This window comes from Miniopterus schreibersii, assembly GCF_964146895.1.
Source record: "Miniopterus schreibersii genome assembly, chromosome: 7".
NCBI lineage: Eukaryota > Metazoa > Chordata > Mammalia > Chiroptera > Miniopteridae > Miniopterus > Miniopterus schreibersii.
The window spans coordinates 49,373,607-49,399,674 of NC_138108.1; the positions used below are offsets into that span (position 1 = coordinate 49,373,607).

The 26,068-nt window shown below is 34.3% G+C and overlaps 1 protein-coding gene across 11 annotated transcripts in view; it reads right to left on the reverse strand.

Moving 5' to 3' along the window:
• Positions 1-26,068, reverse strand: part of SLC4A10 (solute carrier family 4 member 10) — a 206,109-nt gene that overhangs the window by 125,638 nt on the left and 54,403 nt on the right. For 3 of the 11 annotated variants that reach the window (XM_081143041.1, XM_081143034.1, XM_081143038.1), the window contains exon 1: positions 17,115-17,419. The exons of 6 other annotated variants lie outside the window; for them this stretch is intronic. In XM_081143041.1, coding sequence (XP_080999167.1) covers positions 17,115-17,195 — 81 coding nt within the window. In that variant the 5' untranslated portion in view covers positions 17,196-17,419. Of the gene's footprint in view, positions 1-17,114; positions 17,487-26,068 lie in introns of those variants that run through there. 2 more of the 11 variants (XM_081143036.1, XM_081143042.1) reach the window with 2 other exon arrangements.

Sequence of the window (26,068 nt, forward strand, 5' to 3'; positions counted from 1 at the left end):
TTTAATCTGATCTAATATTTTAGGGGGTTAATTTAGTCACTTAAGCTTACTTGTATATAGCTATTCTATTTGATTACTAAGTGTTAATTTAAGGAGAAGAATAAAATTAATAAAATAGTATTAATAAAATTAATATTTAGAGAAGAAATAGCATTCAATTTTCCATGAAATCAAAGGCAAACATTCCAGTTGGCATCATTTGTTGGTGAGATGAAAAACGGAAAATAAAGTTATCTTTTCAATTTAGTAACATGCATTTTTATCTCCGATAAAGAATTCTTAACAAGAAGACATTTTGAACTATACATGGAAAATATAAAAATCATTAGTATTAACACCACTAATGCTATGGTAGGGTAACATAATTCCACTGCCATTAAAAATGGGGTTGGGAATCTAATCCCTTGAAAACAATTAGTAGCAATTATTAAGTAAACTACAACTCTAATTATTTTGATTCAGTGTAATGTGTTTTATTCAAACTAAACTGTAAAATACATTCATGTGGATTAAACTTTCATTCAGTTTCTTTTTAACCTATTCAGAATGGCTGAGCAGAGGTTCTATTGTCTGCATACTGTACACACTCAAAGCAGTAGGCTCACTGATTTGATTCTCAATAAAATAATGCGGAGAAGGGTGGGTATAGTGCATTTTGATCATGCAGAAATGCACAAAATAGAAAATACTGAATGAAGTAAAATGCAGATTATTTCCAACTTTTATATGATTATGAACACCTATGTAAAAATTGCCTTAAACATGAAGACTAAGCACAAAAGGAGAGATGAAAAGGTAGACTAAAGATGAATGAATCTTCCAAGACCTATTTCTAAGCCTATCATAGTATATAGGAGAAGGGCATGTTTTAAACCCTGTAGTCCTTTGTCTTTCTAAAAACATGAGCTGAGAAAGGTCAGGGCAAAGTGTTTGAAATCAGAGTTAAAGAAACCTACACTATGAATGAGAGAAAAAATGAAAATGAAGATAGAATTCAGAGCCCATTGCTCTTCTATTTGGCAAAATTTTAAAAATCTGTTGATCTGAGCAGTAATAGCCATAGAAAAAACTAAAATACAGTACTTATATAATATTACTGAACCAGGCAAATGCAAGTTTCAGCCTATTTACAATCTATTCTTGATACATTTACAAATCAAACGTATCCTCTGTGCAATACATATTCAAATATACATCACATTGGAATGCATCTCTGCCCTCTGGGGTGTTGTTAGGATAAGTGACAAAAACTAAGTCACTCATTCATCTGCAAAGGTCAGAAGGAAGACTATTCCACTATACTTTACAATGTAGTCTCTTAAAACAATTGCAAAATGGAAAGCTTTATATGGAATATAAGATGTTTTCCCCTATACAATAAAATATTTAATTTTTATTTCAAGGACCGACCTGAACTGTTTTTAACTGATACAAATAGTTTTCTCTGTATTTATATAAAGCATGTATACCATTCACATACAAAAGGTAGTCTATTGATTAGCTAATGTAAATAATACTGAGACAAAATGAAATTTTGCAGAAGAGCAGAAGGAAATCTAAAGAGGAAATAGAAGATTCACTTTTTCAGTCTTTTTGCTAAGTCTCATCTCATCTGAGGATGTATTAATAGAGAAGAAAGCAGTTTATTTTCAATTCAGAATTTTCTTCCCTAGAAGTACTTATCATAACTTTTTTTTTAAATCAGCCACTTTTTCTGCGTTTTCATTAGGAATTAGGGATCAGAAACTTCATTGTGCTATATAATCTCCACTAGTCATAACAGATCCACTCTCCACCCTCCTCCACGCTCTGTATCTTTATGGATCGCATCGCCAGGACCCCTTGCTTTCCAGCGTCCAACTGAGTTCAGCCAATGAGAGACAATGAGAGGACCAGAGTAGTACAAATACATAGACACATGTGTTTTATAAACATGACCTGAGAGCTAGTTTTTAAAGTGTTTATTATTTACAAAGCCTCCAAACTTGTCACTTATCATTAATGTTAAAATACTTCACAGAAAGCTAAGCTATTCATTTCACTAACATTAAACCATGTATTTTCCACACTTATTTCACCACATTATTTACATACTCTGCTTTAATACAATGTGTTGTTACTATGTATATTTCATTAAATAAAAGACAGAATTTTAACTTCTTGGTTTTCTCATTCATCTCATTACCTTTTATTTTCCATTATGAAATTAAGAAACTGATATTAACTCATGGACTCAATGTTACTACTCATCATATGAATCCATTATTTAATCTATAAAAGTTTCCTTTTGTCATTACCAAATAGATGCAGGGTTTTTACTTCTTAGTTTTCTTGCCCATATCCTCATTACCTTTCATTTTTAATTATGAAATAAAGAAAATTGAACATTAACATTTAGATTCTATGTTACTATTCAACATACATGTCCATATTTATTCTGGAGGCATTCCTTTATTTTCATTATCATGTAAACTAAGGTGTTATGCAAATATAAAAGGTCAAAGCTTTAACCTCTAATTGTATTATGCTGTATTAAATAGGACATTAGATATGAAAGCATAAGCTCAGAGATTATCATAAGAGTTCAATAAAATACTAGCTGAACTGAAATCTAATCATAAGTCAAGCATAACTCTGAATTTCACTTAGAATATTATATTTTCATAAAATAAATGAGCCCATCTATTTTCACTAGCATATTAGTTTGAAATTAGGTATTTAAAATCTGGTATCTACTCTAAAACATAGATTATAGCACCTCCAGTCGTACAAATTAAATGTCATATATACTGTAGTAATTAAATCATATATTTATTTTAAAGTAGCTTAATAAACCACTCTGTCTCCTTCCCTATGCTTTTTTAATGAAAGCAGTTGAGCTCCTTTCTAAAGAATCTAATTGGGGAGGTGGCAATTAGGTTTCATTTACTTATGTAAAGTAAATGTGTTATTTTGTCTTTACACATATAAGAAAAAATAGAGCTGAGAATAAGAATTGGAGAGTAAAACCCTCTGTCATAGGAATAGGGGTAAGAAGGCATAAGCTAAATCATCGTGTAAGAACTTCATGTAAAGGCCAGCCGGGAGTACAGTCAGGTCAGGGAAGTTCACTGGTTCACATGAAATCCTCCAGAGTCCAGCTCAGGGGAGAAAGCCTTCCGATGCTAAGCTCATTCTGGCTCAGCATTAATTTCATCACAACATACAGCATTGTACTTCTTACTGTCACTGTGACCTAAAGAATATGATCTCTCCTAGAGAGCCTAACATCTGATGGTTAACAATAAAAAGTGTTTGAGAAATTAAGAACAGTTTTCATCAGTCAAAAGTATTTCAAAGGGTTGTGATACCTCACAATTGAGTTCCTGCCTTGTTCACCCACCTGATCCTCTAGATTTGTTTTGAATTCTGGACTTGATTGTTACCTTGTTCTTAAAAATCCTTCTAGAGCCTCAGTTCTGCCTATTGACCAAACTTTGTACTCAGAAAATGATGCTAACTACTACCACAGTTCCTTACTTTTGCCTCATGCCGTCTTTAGTCTCCTCATGTTGCTAGCTCATAAATGCTCTACGAGTCTCCAGTCTTATTATAAGCCTTTCTTCATTATTCCCGCTTATTCCTTAAGCACCTGCCACACCCCCGCGAGCTTGTTTCGTGTTCAGGTACGAGTTTTATACGTGTGACCTATCCCTCTGCTGCTGCTCCCATTTAGGAAGTCAACAAAAGGCAGTGCTGGATCAATGCCGAGAGGTATGTGGAGCCACATACTACCTGGATTGAAATTTTGTTTCATTTCATTCATACCTGTGTGACTTTAGGCATCTTCTGCAATTTATCTGTGTCTCAGGTGACTTATTAGTACATATAAAGCTCTTGAGTTTGCCAAACATGTATTAAGTTCTCAAAAAATAATATTTACATTATTATTTCTACTATTGGAGCAACAAAATTCAGTAAGACATGGTTCTTTCCCTCAAAGAGCTTACAGATCTCATGTTAAGTACAACACGCAATGATATACATAATTCTTAAAATTAAATACTTCATGGATGGGTAAAACAGTAGACTGCACAAATGACATAAGAATTAGAAACTGGGGGAAAGATCTGAAAGGAATTACACAGAATATAAAACAGAATGACAAGAATGTGAAAAATATGATAATTTTTAAAGCAGGATAATATGATAAAGTCTATCATTTAGCCAATTAGAGTTCTAGGAGATAATAACAGAGAAAATGAGAAAGAGTGCAGATTGAAAATAATGGGTGAAAATTATAGACATGAATCACTGGATTCAGGAATCACAATGAATTACAAACACTAAAAGTAAAAGACAATTCACAACTACACATATCATGTGAAACTGCAGAATGACACATTTTTAAAACAGCAAGGGGGAAAAAATCACATAAAAAGAAATGATAAACTAATCAAAATAGAAGCCAGAAGAGAGTAAAATACTGTCATCAGAATACTAAGGAAAAAACAATTGCTAATCTAGAAGTAAATGCCCAGCTAAGCTAACATTCTTGAAAGACACTTAAGAGAAACAGAAACTGAGACAATTTATTACCATAGCATTCTTACCAATGTAATTCCTAACTATATACTTCAGAAAGAAATAAAATTATTCTATAAAGGATGTCTGAGATGTGAGAAGGAATCCTGAGCCAAGAAACTAAAGGACATAAACAAATATAAAGAAAATAAAAATAAGATGAATTTAAAAATCAACTCCTTGATCTCTAAGGTCCTTTCTAGTTGGACAGTACTTGAATTTTTATATTAAGCTGTCTCTACATCAGTGTAAGAATCATTTTTTATCTCTATTCAAGTACCTATCTCTGCTTTAGCATAAGATAGTAACATTTATAATCCTCTCATATATCAATACCCTTCTCCTTTCCTGCCACCCAAAACCCTGATATTTTTACTGATATATTATAGACTTGTAGGAGTCAGTGTCAATTATAGGAAGAGAATAAAGGTATACATATACATTTTAAAATAAAATTATCATTTTTATTTTTTTCATCTTGAATAATGGCTTGTTCTTTACAACTTTGTAAGAATCTACAAAATTAGAGTACTGCACAAGTAGTTAGCCTTCTCTTAAATTAGGACAGTCCTGAGTTGGCCTACATATACAGCAGTCAATTATATAAATTATTTAAACTGAAATAAGCCCCTAATGTCAGTATTTTAAAGACTTATAGGTGAATTGGACTGGAATATTGAATAATTTGCAACCTGAAAATGGAAAGAAGATTCCTAATATATGAAAAACAAAAATCCAATATATTTCATATATTTCCTAATATTTGAAAAAACAAAAAATATAATGAAATAATATATGTAAGGTATTATGAACTGAATAAATAAGGAAATTTCAAAATATTTTTAGATAATTAAAATGATACTGAGGAATAAGATAAATAAAACATTAAAAGATGAACTTTAATGATAAGATATGCAGTGAAAAAATAATAATTTTAAAACTAAAGTTTGCTGATTTTTTCCCCTTTAACCCTCAGTGATTGCTTATTAGTGATACGTTTTATCATATCACTAGGAATCTTAGGCAAGCAATATTCTAAAAAATTGACTTCTATTACATTTAATAGCAACTTCAAGCAAAGTGATTTTTCTAATTTTACAAATGCCAAAAATGTGGGAGACGGAATGGGGAAGGGCTGCTTTATTTATTTTCCCCTTTAGATATAATAAAGAACAACAACAACAAAACGTTTGCTCTTAAATTTTCCAATGATCTAAAAATTCAAGGGATATAGAAAAAGAAAAGAAAAATACCCTAAACAATGGGGAAAATGCAATTAAAGAAATGCATTCGTAATAAAATAAAGATGGCTCTTTATTTTCATAAAGTCATTGATGGCTTGATCAAACAAGTTAACTAAAACATAATTTCAATTTATAATTGCATTTATTAAATGATGAGCAATGTATGTCTTCATGGTTCACCAACTGCTATTGGATTTAGGACCCCACAATAGTTACCTAATAATGTCCTATAGGTCACTATGCCAAAGTGAAATAAAATAGTATCAATTATTTCCCATGTGGCAAACCTTCACAGTTCTTTGCCACTTGTTATGAATATGGTTTAAACCAGGTTGAGTAGTATAATAGATTATCTATGAAAAACAAAACTATGCCTTGAGATGTGTTTCTAATTCTATCTGGCTGCCATTAGCTCTTCCCATCTCTTTCAATGAGAAGTTCCAATTTTACGCTTCCTAGGCATACAACATAAAATTCACCATCTAAATCATTTTTAAGTGAACAGTACTGAAGTGTTAACTATATGCACATTGCTGTGCCACAGACCTCTAAAACTTTTTCATCTTGCACAACTTTTCCCCTTCCCTCTTCCTCCAGCTCCTGAAAACCACCATTCTCCCTTCTGTTTCTATAAGTTTGACTACTCTAGATACATCATTTAAGTGAAATTATGCACTGTTTCTCTTTTTGTGATCAGGTTATTTCACTCAGCAAATGTCCTCAATTTCATCCATTTTGCAGCATGTGACAAGATTTCCTTCTTGTTTAAAGCTGCATAATATTCCATTATATGTATATGCCACATTCTGTTTGTCCATTTATCTGCCAACAGATATTTAGGTTGATTCCATCTCTTGGCTATTGTGAATAATGCTTTAATAAACATAGGTATGAAGATGACTTTTTTTTTAATTATTAAATTTACTGGTTAATAGTGTCATATAGGTTTCAAGTGTACACTTTTATGACACATGATCTGTATATTGTGTTGTGTGCTCCCCACTCAAAATCAAATCATCTTCAACCACCATATATTTGACCCCCTTTACCTTTTACTAACCCCTCTTCCCCTTCCCTCTGGTAACCACCATACTGTTGTCTACATCTATAAATTTAAGTTTTATATCCCACATATGAGTGAACTCATATGGTTCCTAGCTTTTTCTGTCTGACTTATTTATCTTAGTATAATATTCTCAAGGTCCATCCATTGTTACGAATGGCAGTGTTTCATCCTGTCTCATGGCTGAGGAGTGTTCCATTGTGTACATGTACCACCTCTTCTTTATCCAGTCCTCTACCGATGCACACTTTGGTTGTCTCCATATCTTGGCCACCATAAAGAATGCTGCAATGAACACAGGGGTCCATATATATATGCAAATAAATTTTTTGAAGTTTTTCAGGTGAAAACACTGAAGAGGGATTGCTGGGTCATATGGTAACTCTATTCTTAGTTTTTTGAGGAATTGCCATACTGTTTTAGTGGCTGTGCCAGTTTACATTCCCACTAGCAATGAATGAGGGTTCCCTTTTCCCCACAACCTCTCCAACACTTGTTATTACTTGTCTTGTTGATAACAGCCATTCCAACAGGTGTGAGGTGGTATCTCATTGTAGTTTTGATTTGCATTTCCCTAATAGCTAGTGAAGTGGAACATCTTTTCATATATCTGATGGCCATTTGTATGTCTTTTGCCCATTTTTTAATTGGATTGTTTGTTTGTTTGGTGTTGAGTTGTTTGAGTTCATTATCTATTTTGGATATTAACCCCTTGTTAGAGCTATTGTTTGCAAATATCATCTTCCATTCAGTTGATTGCCTTTTTTGTTGTCAGTTTCTTTTGCTGTGCAGAAGCATTTTAGTTTGATAGAGCCCCATTCATTTATTTTTGCCTTTATTGCCCTTGCCTTTGGGATCAAATTCATAAAATGTTCTCTACACCCAAAGCCCATAAGTTTAGCACCTATGTTTTCTTCTATGTACTTTATTGTTTCAGATCTTATATTTAGGTCCTTGATCCATTTTGAATTCATTTTTGTACAAGGGACAAACTGTAATCTAATTTCATTCTTTTGCATATGGCTTTCCAATTCTCCCAGCATCATTTACTGAAGAGGCTTTCTTTCATCCATTGTGTGTTTTTGGCTCCTTTGTCAAAAAATTATTTGCCCATGTACCTGTGGTTTTATTTCTGTGCTCTCAATTCTGTTCCATTGGTCTGTGTGTCTGTTTTTCTGCCAGTACCATGCTGTTTTGATTATCCTGGCTCTGTAGTATAATTTGAAGTCAAGCAGTGAGATACCTTGGCTTTGTTCTTTTTTTCTCAGGATTCCATTGGCTATTCAGGGTTTTTTATGGTTCCATACAAATCTAATGATTTTTTGTTATCTTTCTTTTTTTTTAAATGGCATTGGAATTTTGATGGAGATGGCATTAAATCTGTATATTGCTTTGGGTAATATGGCCATTTTAACTATGTTGATTTTTTGAACCCATGAACACAAAATATCTTTCTGTTTCATTGTATCTTTTTTTTTTTTTTTTTCTCTTTTAATAGTGCTATAGTAGCTGTAATAATAATAACTAACATTGATTGTAAGGTTTACAATGTGCCAGGAAAAGTACTAGAACTTTACACACATATACTCATTAAAAATCTTCAAAACAGATGAGTATTCTGAGACTTAAAGAGCTAAGATACTTTCCCAGGAACCTTCAGCTACTAAGAGGTAGGGACTAAGTTTGAATCAAGGTCAATACTCTTAACCAATATGCTACACTACAAAGGTATTATATTAGTTAAGCATAAAATCTAAAATTCCTTAATTTAACTTCAAACACTTCAGATTCTAGTTCAAGTCTATTTATACACCTCAGCTAATATGAGTTCCTAATGGTTAGTTAAGTGACCTAGGCCATATTTTTCCATGAACATTTCATACTTATTATTCAATGAAAAAATTTATTTATTAAGTTGTTTCCACATGTCAGGCACTGTATTAAGGCTGGTTATAACTAAATAAAAAATACTGCCTTTGCCATTAAACAGTTCATAGTAAAGACAGGAAAATCAATGACTATAATTCAGCATGTATTGTGCTTCAAGTAAGGTAAGTACTGGAATCCAGGAGAACAAAAGGAAAAAAACAACTTAAAGGGACAAAGGAATGTTTCAAAAGGAGGTGATGTTCAATCTAAATAAATCCTGAAGTATAAGAAAGAATCAGGCAGGCAAAAACAAAGAGAAATGAGAGACCAAATCATTTTAGGCAGGGAGGACAGCATTTTTAAAAGCATGAGAGAGCCTGTCTCTTCCTAACTAGCAGAATTTAGACTAAGTTGAACTAAAGACTAAGTTTAAATGTCACTTCCTTATTCCTCAAAAAAGTAAAAATATAGCTGCCATATGATCCAGCAATCCCACTTCCAGGTGGATATCCAAAAGAAATAAAATCACTATCTCAAAGAGATATCTGCACTCCACATTCATTGCCACATTATTCACAATATCCAAGATACGGGAACAACCAGTCTGTCAATGAATAAGTGGATAAAATTAATACAATGGAATATTATTCAGCCATGTGAGTAAGAAGGAAATCGTGTCTTTTGCAACAACATAGACAGACCTTGAGGACATTATGTTAAGTAAAATAAGTCAGAAAGAGAAGCAAATATTGTATGTTCTTAACTCTGAAAATTATTATGAAACTAATGGGGAATTATAGTAATGAAATGTCTGTTTCTGGTTTACATTTCAGAAACAGTACTCTGGCAGCTGAGTGGTGAGTAGGTTGCTTTGGGGATAGGTGATGGGAAGAAAAAGAAATGCCAATTAAGGAACCAGTGTAGCAGAGAAATGAATGTGAACTCATGCTGAGGTCAAGACAAAGGGGAAAGAAGGGATACATTTTGGGCTCCTTAGGAGAAACAATCTACATAATTTGGTGAGTAGTTGGATCTAAGGTTGGGATAAAGAGGTTGAAAATGATTATGAGGTCATCATGCCAAGAAAGACATAGAGGTTTTGAAGAGAAAATAATAAGTTTAATTTGGGACATGTCACATTTGAGATATTTATAAGATAAATGAGCAGAAATGTCTATCATGATGCAATGTCTGACACCCCAGACAGAGGTTAAAATGTGGATTTGAATTATAGATTTGGAATTCATCGCCATGTAAAGCAACAGTTCTCCATTTGACTGCCCATCAGGTTCACTTGGAAAGTTTTTGTAAATATAGGAGCCTGGGTTTTATCTTCATAGACTTTGTTTAGTACTTCGAAGATAAGCTTGGAGCATCAATGTTCTTAAAAAGCTAAATATGTGACTCTGATGCATAACCACAATTAAGGATCACTGATGGGTAATTTAACTCGTGACAATAGATTGGGTTCATGGTTTTCAAATAGTATGCTGCACCAGTTAGGGGATATTGAGAAGAAATTATCAGAAAGATTATGATAATAATAACAATTATAATTTATTAGGCACCTATGACAAGAACTGTACTAATGACTTTACATATATTATTTGTAGTGAAAGAGAAAGCAGAATGGAGTATAATGAAAGCCAAGTCATACCTGTTCAGTGGTATCTTCCATGGAAGTTTCAATTTACACTGATGTCTCTCATCTGAATGGGCATTTAGAATATACTAACTTATACGTCGCTATCTAATTCAAGTGTATATAACTCTAAGTAGTATAACACAGTGGTTAAAATCAAGAGCTCTAGAGCTAGGTTTCCAGGTTTGAATCCTATATCATCCTTTACTTTGTTGGTAATTTTGATCTTAGGCAAGGTACTTAGTTTCTTTTTTAGTATATTATATATAATGAAGTATAATGTGAATATATATATATAATACTTTATTTATAGGATAATGTATCCCTTGAAGGGATAGACTTGTTTTATATCTTCTGAAGTTTTTTTCATAATTCTAAAAATTAGCATATTAGTATCCCCATTTTACAGATAACAATACTGAGGAACAAGGGATTAGGTAACATCCCTGAAATAAACATTGTCAGTAAAATAGAAGATACGTGATCCAAATGAGTCCACTGCAGAACTCTTGCTCTTAGCTACTGTGCTATACTGCCTCCCTCCAGGCTATGCAACAGCCTCAGATTCTAGTTACACTGAATAAGGTTTGAAAAAAATTCACAGGAATAGACGGTGTACATTTATATGCAGCACATTTTGCAAGGTACTCCACTGAAACTGAGCTCTGCTGTCTTTTAGAAAGAGAAGCTTGATAAATATTCGATTATCTTTTTAACTTACTCTGATCTATATTTCTGTTATATCATTTTTAAAAGGCTTAGATGGGGAAGGGGTCACTTTACTACAGTCTTTTATCTATTTTTTGAGGAAAATATGTTTAAAAGTATTAAAGCAACCCAAAGCCCAACAATTTCCAAGGATTTTTCCAGAAATGGGTCTACGATTTTTAACAAGAACTGAAAACTTGTAGGCTCCCTACCAGATGTATGGCTAATTCCCAGGCAATATGAAGACAGAAGGATTAATAAAAATAACCTCGCCTTGGCCAAGTGGCTCAGTTGGTCCAAGCATCGTCCCCTACACCAAAAAGTTTTGGGGTTTGATTCTCTGTCAGGGCACATCCCTAGGTTGTGGGTTCGATCTTCCGTCAGGGCGGGTATGGGAGACAACCAATTGATGCTTCCTTCTCTCTCTCTCTCTCTCCCTCTCTGCCTTCCTCTCTCTAAAATCAATAAAAACATACCCTTGGGTGAGAATTTTTAAAAATAAAAATAAATAAAATAAATAAAAGCAATCTCACAAGAACTTCTAGAAAATGGGGTTTCCTAATACTGCAGACTTCTACAGAAAGAAACAGAGCAGTCTCAATTCTATGGGTCTGCTCTTGCTCTAAATATAGAGCGAGGAGAGCAAGCGTGTCTGGTTTCATTTTTATTCACACGAGTTTTACTTCTGACATACTTTAACGGGCAATGTACTAAATGAGAGTATTCAATTCCAATTCTTGTACAATTCCTCTGTACAAATACCATCTTCCTGGGCCTGACAACAAAAGTCACATCCCAGCTGTCACATCTAACGTAAATCTGCTCTTGGATGTTACCCAGCTTTTTAACTAGCCTCAGGCAATACTGAAATGCTACTGGTGTATGGAGTAGATTTAAAGGTCATATAAAAAGTATTAGCGATGATGGTTTATTTTATCATTTCTAAATGAAAAAGAACAAAACTAAAATATCTCTATGGCATCCACGATTATAAATAGCAATTTCTATTTTCAATTTTCCCTAAGAAAAAGTCCTCATTATTCAAATATTCACCATAGTGACATGGGCATTCAATGTATTAAAATGATCCCTCTAGATTGTCCTTGGTCTAGGAAATGTCAAAAATAAAGCCAAAGCTAAATCAGATTACCTACAATAAAACAGAGTTGACATCAGGGACAAGCAGGAGGTCTCCTAGGATCTGAGATCTAGGACTTGAGTGGTTGCGGATAGACTGAGAAATGCTCTCACGTGCAATTTTGATAGAGAATTTTATTAAAATCCTTCATTTTGCTTCTACCCCCTACCTTGTCTACTAACTACTAATAATCTACTCAGGAATTTAATTTTCATTTCCAAAGTCTCAGGAGGGTTAGAGCTCTGAAAATGACTGTAAAATATAGGTACTGCTCTTTCATTTATTTTATTTTATTTCTCCCAAGAATAAGTAGACAGGCACAAGAATGTTCTTAGTTTAGAAATCATAATCTAATACTCAAGGCTCTATACTATCTGGTCCCAACAAACTTTCCCTGTGATAGTCTAAAATACCCCAGTAGGCTATGGCCAAAATGAACTATTCCGTATTACTCAGGCAAATTATTTGCTTTCTGCCCCCCCTACATTTGGTCATGTCGTTTCCTCTGCCCAAAATGACCTTTCCTCTATCTTGGCCAGTCTTCAAGGTCTACCTCGGATGCTACCTTTTCCATACTTACCTAACACCCCATCTAGCCTGCCTCTCCTCTCCTCTCCTCTCAGATGGAAATATCCTGCCCCTTGTACTCACAGAAGAATATCTGTGCTTCTTTCATCTCTCTTATGAATCTCTGTGGCACTCACCACTTCCCACATTGTGTTGTAGTTACTTAGAGTGTACGACTCACCAGCTGTGAGCTCCTGAAGGAAGTAACCCATCGGTCTTTATATCCTTGCCCAGTACTGTGACCAGAACACTGTAGGGTTTTGTAGGATTGTTTGCTTTAACAAACTGCATTATGCTGAGGTTTGCCTGACCCTGTGCCAGTCTGGGGGAAAGAGCTGCACATTGAGAAAATTACTTAAGAAAAGAACTAAAATGCAAGGATGTCACAAACTGTAACACTTAAGTATTTAGACTTCATCCAAATACCAAATTATTCAGTTGTACTTAGAAGCATGACAATTTTTTCAGCAAATATATGTTTTTACAGTAAATAATCACCAGTGACTCAAAATATTATACTTTATCAAAAAGAAACTTGAAATGTTCTATTCATATGCAATACTGTCTTTTTAACATATTTCACTTTAGTCTTTCATGTAAGATAAAAATATTCATTAAAAAATAAAATTACTAAAACAAGTTGCACTTAACTTTCAGTGAAGTTTTTTGTCTTGGGTATTTTTTTACGATTTCAAAAATAACCCAGAGATCATGAAATCTAAGCTGTATAACTTGTCTCTATTATTTTCTTTAAACCTTTATTTTACTCTTTAACTTTAATCTTTATCTATAACCAAAAAAGAACCAACATTGCTATTAAATTTGTCCAAAGGCCCAATAATCTTTCTGAACGTGAATATAGTTGGTAATAACATAGGAAAGCAAAGGATCTACACATAGAATACTAGGAGCTTAAATCAGCTTAGTAAGCAGATTCAAAAACACTTTAAACACGAAACTTTTCATCAAGTCACAATTATTATAGTCAGTAAACGTTAGAATTTAATCAGAGTAGCCTGTTTTCCTTTGCTTGCCTTTTTTATAATCATCTTTATTCAGTGTACAATAGGTTTTCGACTCCATTTCTTATTTGATAAGGAGAATGAAAGAGAAGGGAAAAACTAAACTGCATGACTACCATTACCAACACCTGCCATATAACCCATTCTCTCTCTTTGAATGTCTATAATAATGTCTGTTAATAATTAATGTTGGCAATCATGTGCTTGCTACTCTTATAAGTGCTTTATATGCATTAACTCACTTGGTCTTCACAACAGCTCTTTGAGGTAGGTGCCATTACTATCCCTATATTACTTAGCAGGGTTGAGTAACCTGCCCAGGATCACACAGCTAGCAAGTGGTAGAGCTAAGATTTGAACACAGTGAACGTGGCAGTCCCGGTGCTTAACTATCATACTATACAGGCCAGAATAATTTGCAAATCAATTTTCTATTGCTTTAATACAAGAAAACAGGAACTTTGGAGGCACTGTGGGGCAGCATGCCCCAGTTAGGGGTTCTGGGAAAACAAAGGTTTTGCATATGCTTTACCCACCACCCTGCTTCTTTCTGCCAGGATACTGTTATGACAGAGAAGACGGCAGTGCCTGGGTGTCCCACAGCCATAAGGCTAAGGGCGTCCTCCATACTACTTCCTCCAGGTCCCTTCCTCAGAGCCTGAGGTGAATCTTAGCCCCTCCACCCTGTTGTATACAAAGGACTCCCCAAATGACCTAGTTAGCATCAAACACTCCCAAACTTGCTTCTCTATGTCTACAGTTTAACCCCTATGAAGTCAAAACCCCCTTCCATAATGCATCATTACCTGTGCCTGGCCTGGTATTAGACTGGATCGGTCATATTCCTATTTCGAGCTGATTCTTGGGGCCCCTGCTTCTGCCTCCTACAAATGAGCTATATCCACTTTCACTCTCAAAACAAATTAACTATGGCTTATAAAATTTACAAGGTTATTTTACTGATTCAATTTATAATGCCCTGGTGAAATAAATAATGTAATACGCTTTTTAAAATTATAAAATGCTTGATTATATAGTTTAACTCATGCTTTTGTTTTTCTAATACTAAGACATTTACATGAGAAAAAGAGAAATAAGCCATTCTAGGGTTGATCGGTTTATAAATGAAAACTGATTGTAGCATACCACCTTTGGAAGGCCAATTCAAAATGCGAACATAGCTCATGCACATTTTCTCATGATCTTCAAAGCAGGAATCAACTTCTTCTTTTCTATGTTTCTCACAACACCAAATACAGTCTTGTGCAAATGATCGGCTTGCACATAATGTTTACTGAATTGAACAGTTACTCAAATAGTTGTTTATAGGAAGCTTACCTTTAGAAAACTTTATGATGTATAATGAAATGCATTTATAAAATGGTACAGACAGAGACAACCACTGTAAAAAGAAGATGACCAATTGTTACAGGGCAGATTTACAATTAATTTCACGGTTCGAAAGGTCAAGATCATCTTACTGGACAGGAAAAATGGTTTGACATTACATTTAAATGTCTGCGACATTCCAACCAATCTTTACTTCTTAATGTAATGTATTTTGACAAAGCAATGGAGAGAACCTCTCTTGTTTGTAAAAGAAATAACAACTCTAAACAGTAAGTAATTTTTTTCACCTTACAAATCTTTTGAGATATCCTCATTTGAGTGCCCCGAAAGGAAAGTAACTGAAAAAATCTTTATGGTTTGGTTCTTCTGAAAGGTCATAAATACAGTGAAAAATAGCAGAATGCTGTGAAACCAATACTTAGTGGAATCCCAAAGCAATGCCAAGAAACAGAATGTACTCATAGTGACTAATACATGCAAATACTGAAAATAAATTCTAACAGATTAAACAGGTTTTGTAGCAACTAAAAGGTATATTCACATCATTCCAAAACTAATCAAGCTTAAAAATATGGCAATTTTCCCCACTAATAAGAATGTAAGCTGGCTAAGTAGCCTGAATAACATATAAATTATAGCCAATATCAGTAGGTATAATTTTTTTCAATGTGGTTTTAATTAAAATAGAGAATTGAATTAAATCACTGTTTCAGACTTGCACTTCAGCCTTTTGATAAATATATTCATTTTTAATACTATATCACTTTGCCTTAATAAAGCATTAAATCCTAATCATGCCACAGAATCAGAAACACAAAACTATCTTTCTGTTGAGAAATGTTGCAACATTTTATCTCTTTGTGCTCTTTTAATATGGAATACCTGGTCAAGTATCCTCTAAACTTGAGGTAGAAATATGTATAATAAAAAATAAAAAATAAAAATGTATTTCCTTCATAATCTGAATGTCAAGCCCAGGCACAGTTAGTAATTTCCCAAACATGTAATTCTGAGAATATGCTACAGCAAGCCAAAGTTAAATGTATCATAACTTGGTTGGTAGAAATAGTTTAAAATAAGAGTTTCAGGATAAAATGGATACATAAATCCAAATTCTTTGCTGTGATGATGCTCCATTCTTTGTAGTTAGTATGTCTAATATAGTCAAATCTTTTCATTTTGAAAATGAAAGTAAACAAATGCAGAATATCTCTGGGTCAAAAACCTGAAGCAAGCTTAAATGTCATAAGCTTTCCTTAAAATAAAAAAGACTTATCATCTGCTTTTATCTATAAGCAATGCCTTAGCAGATATCGATATTAAGAGGGCCAAGAATATCATCATTTCAACAGAGCTGAGAAATTATTAAAACCAATGCCTTTTAAGACAGTTCAGATACTGAAACATACATTTCAGGAAATTAGCTTATAGCTCAGATGCTAATAACCATGTCTCCTCTCATCACAATCGTATTGCTATGTGGTTGCACACTACAATGGCTGCATCTATCTTTATGCTTAAGAAATTCCAGATTAAAATATTTTAATATGTCACTATATATAAGCAGCTAGCCACGAAGTATCCTTATCAGTTTGAACAATGTGGGCTACTTTTATCATTCCCAATAAAAGATGCAGCATTCAGGTTTAATCTGGAAAAATCTGTAAAGCCCCAGACCTTGCTTTTAATCACATACAAAGTATATTTTCCTTAACCCTCACTTCCCCCCAAAAAGCAAAAGTAAACACAAACTCAAATACACACAAACATTTCTAAAACTCAGATTGCTTATCTGGTGCCCATGACCCTAAATATTACTCATTCAAATATCCTAAGGAAAATCTAATAATAAACAATTACATAGATTAACATATTCCAAACGACCAGAAGCCAGAAAAAGCCATAACTCTGCAATCTAATAGTTTAATCATAATTCATGAGGTCATACCTGATGACTTAGCGATTGAAAAGACTCACAGGTTCCAGACTGCATGGCCTTTCTATGCCCAGAAACCCCTAAAGAGTGCATTTTCTGTCTTACAAAAGGTAATCACAGCCATCTCTATGTCTCAGCATCTTCAGGGCCAGTGAAGAAAACGAGCAGCAGGTCTGTCCATCAGCATCTTTTTAAGCCACCATGAAGATATCAGATCCCATAGACTGTTTGTCATCTCCCCTTGGCAGTTACACACGCCCCGTACTAAGGGAGGATGACATCGTTGTATTTGCTATTTGCTGAAGCTGCTAATGCTCTCTGAAAATAGTAAGCTTGCTGCTTAGAGAAATCCTGCATCATCAAACAGAACGATCCACATCCTCCAGCTTCCCAGTTCTGCTACTATAAAGATGTCACTTGCCAAGGAGAGTTTTACTTTTTGTCAGTTCTTTAAAAATAAGCAATATTCTATTTAATTGTCAGTGTGTGTTGCAAATACCATGTTAAAATCGCAATTATTAGGCAGTTTTCTCCATGTGTGACTAAGCTTTAGTATGACTAAACAAGAAAAATTGTACTCTTTTTTTATATATTTTTTTTAATATATCTTCATTGATTTCAGAGAGAGGAAGGGAGAGGGAGAGAGAGTTGAAACATCAATGATGAGAGAGTCATTGATCGGCTGCCTCCTGCAAGCCTCCTGCAAGCCTCCTGCTGGGGATCGAGCCCGTAACCCGGCATGTGCCCTGACCGGGAATCGAACCTCGATCTCCTGGATCCTAGGTCTATACTCAACTGCTGAGCTATGCCAGGCCGAGCTGTACTCTCTTTTAAAGGAATCTTCCCTCTATACCTTGTGTATCATCACTCATCCAACTCATTACAATTAGAAGTCCCTAAAACTGAAAAATTTTTATTCTGGCAGTCTTTGATAATTGTATATAACAGTAGATAGATAAATAAGTAAAAGCATTTCACTTTTCTCAGAGCTTTCATTTTTATTTCATATTCTCTAGACCATATTCTTCAAATCAAAATACCTTTTATATGTTTATTTAATATCTTCTGAAAAAGACAATGTGCTAGTATTAAATTCCAAAAGTGCATAGTAAATCTATGTAAGTTACTGACATTTTAATTGTGATTTCTCACTGTGTCTTATTTGCGTTCATCAAGGATCTTATGCTTTCATTTACCACAACATAGTAGAATCAGGAAATTTTAAGAATGATAAAGTAGCCTGATAACAGAGGACCAATATTCTCTAAAATTGTATATAAAAATATACTTTACCACATGACGAAAGATTGTTCTAAAAATACAACAAAAATTATACTAAAATTATAATCAACTGAATTTGAAATTAAAACACCAAATACGACATATCACTCTAAAACAGATTTCACATTATGGATAATCTAAATTAATTAACACTTTATTTGTATCCCTAAGAACACTATTTATATACCTGTGAAATAAACTAAATGAAATTTAATGTTAGCTAAAGTGCTCTACAGAAAATGTTTTAGATAATTGTAGACGAATAAACAAATCCATATAATTTCCCTTCTCCCACTCACAACATTTGATGAGCACAATATGTACCATCATGGAGACCAGTCAAAATGAGTCTTAAAGATTTGGCTTCTCGCAGGGGCTGGGAGGTGGGAGGAAAGGGGAGATGTTGTTCAAAAAGAGTACAAGTTCCAATTATAAGAAGAATAAGTTCTGGGGAATCTAATGTATAGCATAGTGATTATAGTTGACAATATTTTATTAAATATCTAGAAACTGCACTATAGTACTAATAATTTAGCAATGTATAAGTGTCAAATATACATGTATCAAATCACATTATAAACCTTAAACTTACAGTGTTGTGTCAATTGTATCACAATAAATCTGAGGGAAAGTATACCCTAAAAGTATACAATTTTCATTTTACAAAATAAAGAAATTGGGCTTCTTTAACAGCCTGATCCACAATGTCCCGTTAGAGAAGTAGTAATTTCTCTCTAACTGCACAAGTTCCGACAAAGGGTTCAGTTTTTTACCTAAATGCATACAATGACACACTTGGATGAAAAATCACATGCAGGAAAATATCTTACCTATGCAGTATTTATTCTCTTATTGTAATAAAAAGAGGTACTCATTCTGGAAGCCCTATCTTCTCAATAGGGCTCTTCTAAACTGCACCATCGCCCTTCCTACATTCACATATAACATATTAAACACCTTCTCTGTGTCAGGTACTCTGTAGGCTGGAGGCTACATGACAACACGAAATACGCCACCACAAAAGCAGATAATTAAACAAGCATGTTTTATTGTGACAGAAGAATTAAGAGGTGATATGAGAGCAATAAAAGGGCTTCTGACCCTAATCTAGAGCTCAGAAAGGATCTCCCTGAGTGGGTACCGTGAAAACGGAGAAGTTCCTGAGCAGGTCACATTCAAGAATGATAAACACAGCAAGTTTACGCCATAAAGTGTAAGTAGGACAGAGGGGACAGACGAGGCCAGGAAGGGAGGCCAAAGTGCAATTACGGAGGAAAGCTCAGAAGCCGTTTAAAAAGTCTGAGGTTTATCTTTAGGGAATGAGAGGCCATCAACATAATCAGTTTTGGAGTTTTAGATGATCCTGGCTACAGTGGAGAGTTAACTGAGTAAAACGAAACTGGAGGAAGAGCGACGAGTGCTAGAATTTTGAGCAGGGGATAACGACGACAGTGGGAATGGAGAGAAATAGATTCCAGGTATAGGTTTTAGTTAAAAGGGCCAGGATTCGGGGATTGAATGTGAGAAGTGAGAGAGAGAGAGAGAGAGAAATGTCGGGACTGGTGCCTAACCTCCTATATATCAGATTTCATTCTGACAATCAATATACTTTCATCACATGCTCTTTGTGATGTGTATCTTTTTCATGTGTATGTGTTTAGTTTTTATAAAATAGTCAGACAATTGTGAGAAGACTCATCTTATATTCCCTCTCTCATGATCTCCCCTGCCAGGTAAGTATAACTAATTATATATATAGTATGGAGCAAACATATCAGGAAATAAGACCTTATGGACAGAATTCCTGTCTCCTACTTTCAGAGATTTTCCCAACAGCAATCACTATGTGTTTTAATTATATCTTTGTAACAATATACCTTATTTTCAGTAATTAAAATTACTTTTATTTTAATATATTTTGTTAGGTTGAGAAGCAGTAAATACTTCAAAAATATATCCAAGAGAATCTAAAGTGTTTTACATTAAAGTTATTTTATCATAAAGCATTTTTTTTTTTATTTAAAGAAAACTTATTTCAGCCCTAAAGAGAGGGAAGGAAGGAAGGAAGGAAGGAAGGAAGGAAGGAAGGAAGGAAGGAAGGAAGGAAGGAAGGAAGGAAGGAAGGAAGGAAGGAAGGAGGGAGGGAGGGAGGGAGGGAGGGAGGGAGGGAGGGAGGGAGGGAGGGAGGGAGGGAGGGAGGGAGGGAGGGAGGGAGGGGGGAGGGGGGGAGGGGGGGAGGGGGGGAGGGAGGGGAGGAAATGAACTTGTTTTAGAGATTACCTCTGAAAACTTAAGTAATTCATTTTGTCTTATATACTACTGGTTTAAAAAGTGTAAATTAGCTCAACTTTCAAAGTAATTTGGCAAAATGTATGAAGATGCTTAAGAATATTCAATGCTTCCTAGTATTTCCAGTTAGGAAAAACTGAAGGGAAAATGCAGATTAAGGTTTACACACAGAGATGTGTGGTGCTATATTATTAGAAGAGAAAAAATAGGAACAATAAGAAAAAGGTTAATTAAATTATGATACAAAACAAAAAATGTTCTGTAACCACTGAATACTATCAACGAAAGACGTTAGTGACTAAGGAAAATGCATATTATCATAGAATATAAATGAAAAACAAGACCCCAATATGTCTGTGTAGTACAATCTCAACCATGTAAAATATACACTGAAAAAACAGACAAAATGTTGAATTTCAAAAGATAGCCCCCAATGTGACTCATCTTACAATTACACACTTCCTGAGTTCATGTTTTTGTAATAAAATAAGAGAACGTTTCTGAGGAGAATTTTATAGTTGTGCTTGTTTCTTATGTGCTTCAAAGTTCAGTCTTTCTATTGTTTTACTCGTATTTTTGCTCTAACATTAAAATATTCTAATCTACTTCTATTAGATGATCTATGCTTTAAAAATCACTCCGTATGTGTCTTGTATATCACTTATTATATCTGTGTGTGAGTCTTTGTTTTCACACTATTTATACTGGGCTAATACTGGTACACACTGTTTGGCAATAATTTCTCACACCAGCTTCATGTTACATGAAAAAAAAAGAATCTGTGCATCATGACTTTGTATCGCTATTTGTGTCACTTAGTCATCGTGGTGTAATCTCAGTGGGTTGTTACAAACAGCAGGACAATGGGACGCACTGAGAGCACCACAGAGCACCTGCTTCTCTTTCTCGACAGGCAGTGAAAACCGTCTTATTTTCACTTTTACAAAGAATATTGGTTGAACTTGAGAACATAGATCAATAATTATATATAATATATAGCAAACATATCAGAAAATAAGACCTTATAGATGGTGAAGAAACTGACTATTCCCATTGAAAATCTAATTATTATGATAACTACTCCTGCATGATGGGGTAAATTCTGTGGGGCCCACAACACTAAATTTCAGTTCAGAGAAAGTGTTTGCATTAAAAAACACCTTCAGCTGTCTGAATACCAAACCTCAATAATATATCATCTTTATTTTCTACTATTTTTTCTAATTTTATCATCATTCTACCAGTTCTCGTAGTAAATCTGTACAGTGAGTCACACAATAGAGGAAAATAAAAGATATAACAATTTATTAGATAACATTTACTTTGTATTTTAATAATTATACCAGTTACAACAGAACTTCCTATTGGCACAGAACAACTTAGAGGAAAACCTGATCAAAAATCTGGGGGGATCACTTACAAAATTTCATTAGAGATAATCAATATTGATATTTTATTTCTAGTTTCTAATTAATATACACTTAAAACTACATTGCACTATTTGTCTCTTCCTAGTATTAAATTATGAATCTTTCCCTAGTCAATAAGCATTTTCTATAATAATGTTTCATGGCTAAATGGTATTCTATCAAATAGAGAGAGAGGCAGCACACTTTATTTAACCAATACCTTTCTTCGACACATTTCTTTCTGTTTTTGAATATTATAAATAATAGTGTAATGAACATCTTTGTGAACACAGCCTTACACATATCTTCTATTTTCTTAGGTTAAACTCCAGTAAGTAAATTTACTGGATCAAAGGGTATGAACTTTTTGAGGTTTTGGATAAAAATTGCCAAATTACCCTGCAGAGATTATATCCACTTATATTCTATAAAATAAAAACCTGTTTCCTCACTGTCTTTCCAGAACAAGGTATTATCTCACAGACTTTATGTAGATTAATAGTCTCGGTAAGTTAATGTGAAAATCAAGGAAAACTGGGCATGCATTAAGTCACAGGGGTGGGGGAACCGTTTTTTCTGCCAAGGGTCATTTGGATATTTATAACATCACTCAAGGAACATACAATATTATCAACTTAAGAATTGGCCATGAAAAAATCTCCTAGATATATTGAATTTTGAGTCCTGCCTGCAGTTGCCTTGGCAGGGCCACGCCAAATGATTTTGTGGCCCTGTATACAGGGCCCAAGGTCCAGTTTCCCACCTCTGTAAGACAGAGGCTTAAACTAAGGATAATTAAACCAAATAGAGTTATCTTGCCCGGTGGAGCGTGGTTCAGCGGTTGAGCGTCGACCTGGGATCCTGGGATCCAGGGGTTCGATTCCCGGTCAGGGCACATGCCCGGGTTGTGGGCTCGATCAATGACTCTCTCATCATTGATGTTTCTATCTCTCTCTCTCCCTCTCCTTTCCTCTCTCTGAAATCAATAAAGATATATTTGTAAAAAACAAAAAAACAAAAAACAAATAGAGTTATCTTTACACACTAAAAAAACTTTCCTTGTTTCTATACTTATTGTCAAAAATATAACACTGTTCCTTAGGAAATATACCTAGCAACAGCTTTTGAATAGAAGCTACTAGAAGATGGCAAAGGAGACCAATTTAAAACCAATATAATTGTAAATGTGAATGTAGTCTTTATTTTTGCTCTGTGACATCTGTGGAATGAATGAACCTACGTGGGGGGGATCATTCACCCAGCACAATGCCATTTTATTCATACAAAATATGAAACATACAAACAGAAAAACAGATTTTTATAGCCTTAAGAAACCTTTCAAATAGTCGTCAGATATAGCTTCAACTAAGGAACCCCTCAGGAGGACCACGAAGCCTCCAAAACACCAGGTGTAAAGACAGTATTTTTTGTGTAAATTTATTCTCTCCAAATGCCATTCATCCCAGCGCTAAGTAAAAAGAGGGGGGCAGACATAAATTCAAATTTACAACATTTTTATCTTCAAAAGCTTTCATTGTTTTAAAAAATCAACAAAATAATGATCTTTTTAGTGAAATTATCTGATAGATTCAGCTAATATTAAATGCAATTTTGGCAATCCTAAAATACTTCTAAAATTGTGGTTATGGAAACTGCGAAGGGCACTGCCCTTTTTAATTCTAAGGTAGAATGAGTCACATAAATAAAAACCGTGAGTAAATATTATTTTGAGCAGCAAAAAAAAGGGGGGACTAAAAAAATAAAAAGACCTCAAAATCCACCCTTTACTTGTCAAAAGAACTCAGGCATGTGGCTAAGAGCACTGGCTATGGAGTCAGACTACAGAGTTCAGAGCCTGGCTCTAGGACCTTGGGTTCTCTATGCACTCTCTGCCTCAGTTTCCTTATATGTAAAATAATTCCACCAAGGTTGTTGTAAGCATTCAATGTGATACATATAAAGCGGTTAAAACAGTGCCCAGCACAGAGTGATCCCTGAATAAATATTGCTATTATCATCCCAAGAAAGATACAGTTATGGTTACAGGCTTGTTATAGCATCAAAAAAAACTCTGATTGAGCAGAGTTTTTAAGATCCGAGGATGGCATAGCTGATCTCAGGCCTAGCTGAACAGAATGTTTTGTTGTTGTTGTTGTTGTTAAATTGGGGCAATAACACGTCTATACTGCAGTGGCTTTGGAATTAGAAAACTTTGATTAAATCTTGGATTCACCAACTAGTGACCATGAGCAAGTTGCTTAAGCTCCCAGCTGAAGTTTCCTCATCTGTAAAATACCGGTAATAATGTTATCTTTTTATAAGCTGTTCTTTAAGATTAAGTAAGAGAATATACCAACACGATCTGCCAGTCTATAAGCACAATAAATAATATTTATTATTATTATTGGTTCAGTGGCGAGAAGAATTACTGGATCATTTAAGGAGCTGATAAGCTAAAGGCAGGGGGAAGTACATAATGGAGACGACAGGTTCCTCTCCCCTTGCCACATCCAAGGGCTCTCTCTGCCCTCACTGCTCTCCTTTAGCAGCATTTGCTTCACAATCCTGACACAGAGTAACTCCTGAACAAATGTGGTAGATATATTAACCAGCTAGTTACCAAATCCAGCAACATTTTTCGTCTCTATCTGAAACTGCTGCACCTGCTACCTAATCAAAAACTCACAACAAATGTTCTACTCGAGCATTTGATGGCATTCCTAGTCTCACCCTGACAGACCTACCCAGTCTTATCAACAGTCCTCTCCTTTAGCTGTCTAATACTCCACCTAAACCCAACAGCTCACCATACCCAACAATCATTCTGTACTTTAAGGTCCCTAGCATTGCTCTTACTATTACATATTCATCTTAGTTCAGGTCTCTGCCATTTATTAACTGCTGAACATTTTACAAGTTACAAAACTTCTGTGGACCTCAGTTTCCCAATAAGTAAAGTGGAGATGATAAAGTACCTATCTACATAGTATTCTTTGAGGATTAGATGAATTAAAATATAAAGTGTTTAATTCACACAGGACCTACCTAGAATATAGTAAGTACTTACTAAATGTTGTTGTTAGAATGCATGCCTTTCTCCCTCATTTCCATAGGTCTAGATCCTGTCTACCCCTCACAATTTAACAAAACACATCTTCCATGAAATTTTCCCTGGTTACATGCTTTGGTGTTCCTTCTCTCTCACTCAGCTCTTTAATCCTAAATTTCCTCCTTGACTTCTCAGAAACATTTGTGCTTTCTTCTGGAGCTACAAATGGCCTTACCATATTTTTCATTCTCAATTATGAAGCTCCTTAACACAAAAATTTATGTATGATTTGTTTTCTTATTGCACCTAATATAATTCCCTGAATTTAATATGTACTTGAAAATATTTATGGGAATCAGAGAAAGAATGAAATCCAATGTTATTTTCACACCACTAAAATATACCTTTCTTTTTGGAACAGTTGTTTCAAAAGTGGTAATCTTATGGCAAATAATAGAGCAGTTTCAAAAATGACTCAAATAAGGTACATATCATAAATGTCATGCAGCCATGCAATTTGCTGTCACCAAATATATGTTCTGCTGAATTCTTGATCTCTTTAGTGCTTATGATTGTAGAATGCAGAAATTAGCAGTAAATTTAATGAAAGGGTGTTCCTTAAGGCGGACTGTAAAAAAAAACTGTAATAATTATAAAACTTTTAACTCTTGGGAATTTAGTCTATTAAAATATCCTAACAAATGAGAGCGCCGAGATATAATAAGTGCAATGATGTTTATGGCATCGGTATATATAGTAGCAAAATACTGGAAAAACTCTACATTTTAGCAAATAAATGTTTTGTTAAACATAAATGGTTATAAATACATAGGCAAAAGTCTTTAAGAAAGCACACTAAACTGATAACAGCTATTATCACTGGGACTTTGGATTGAGAGGATGGCCAAGGGTGGATTTGTCTCCAGAATCAGACCTAA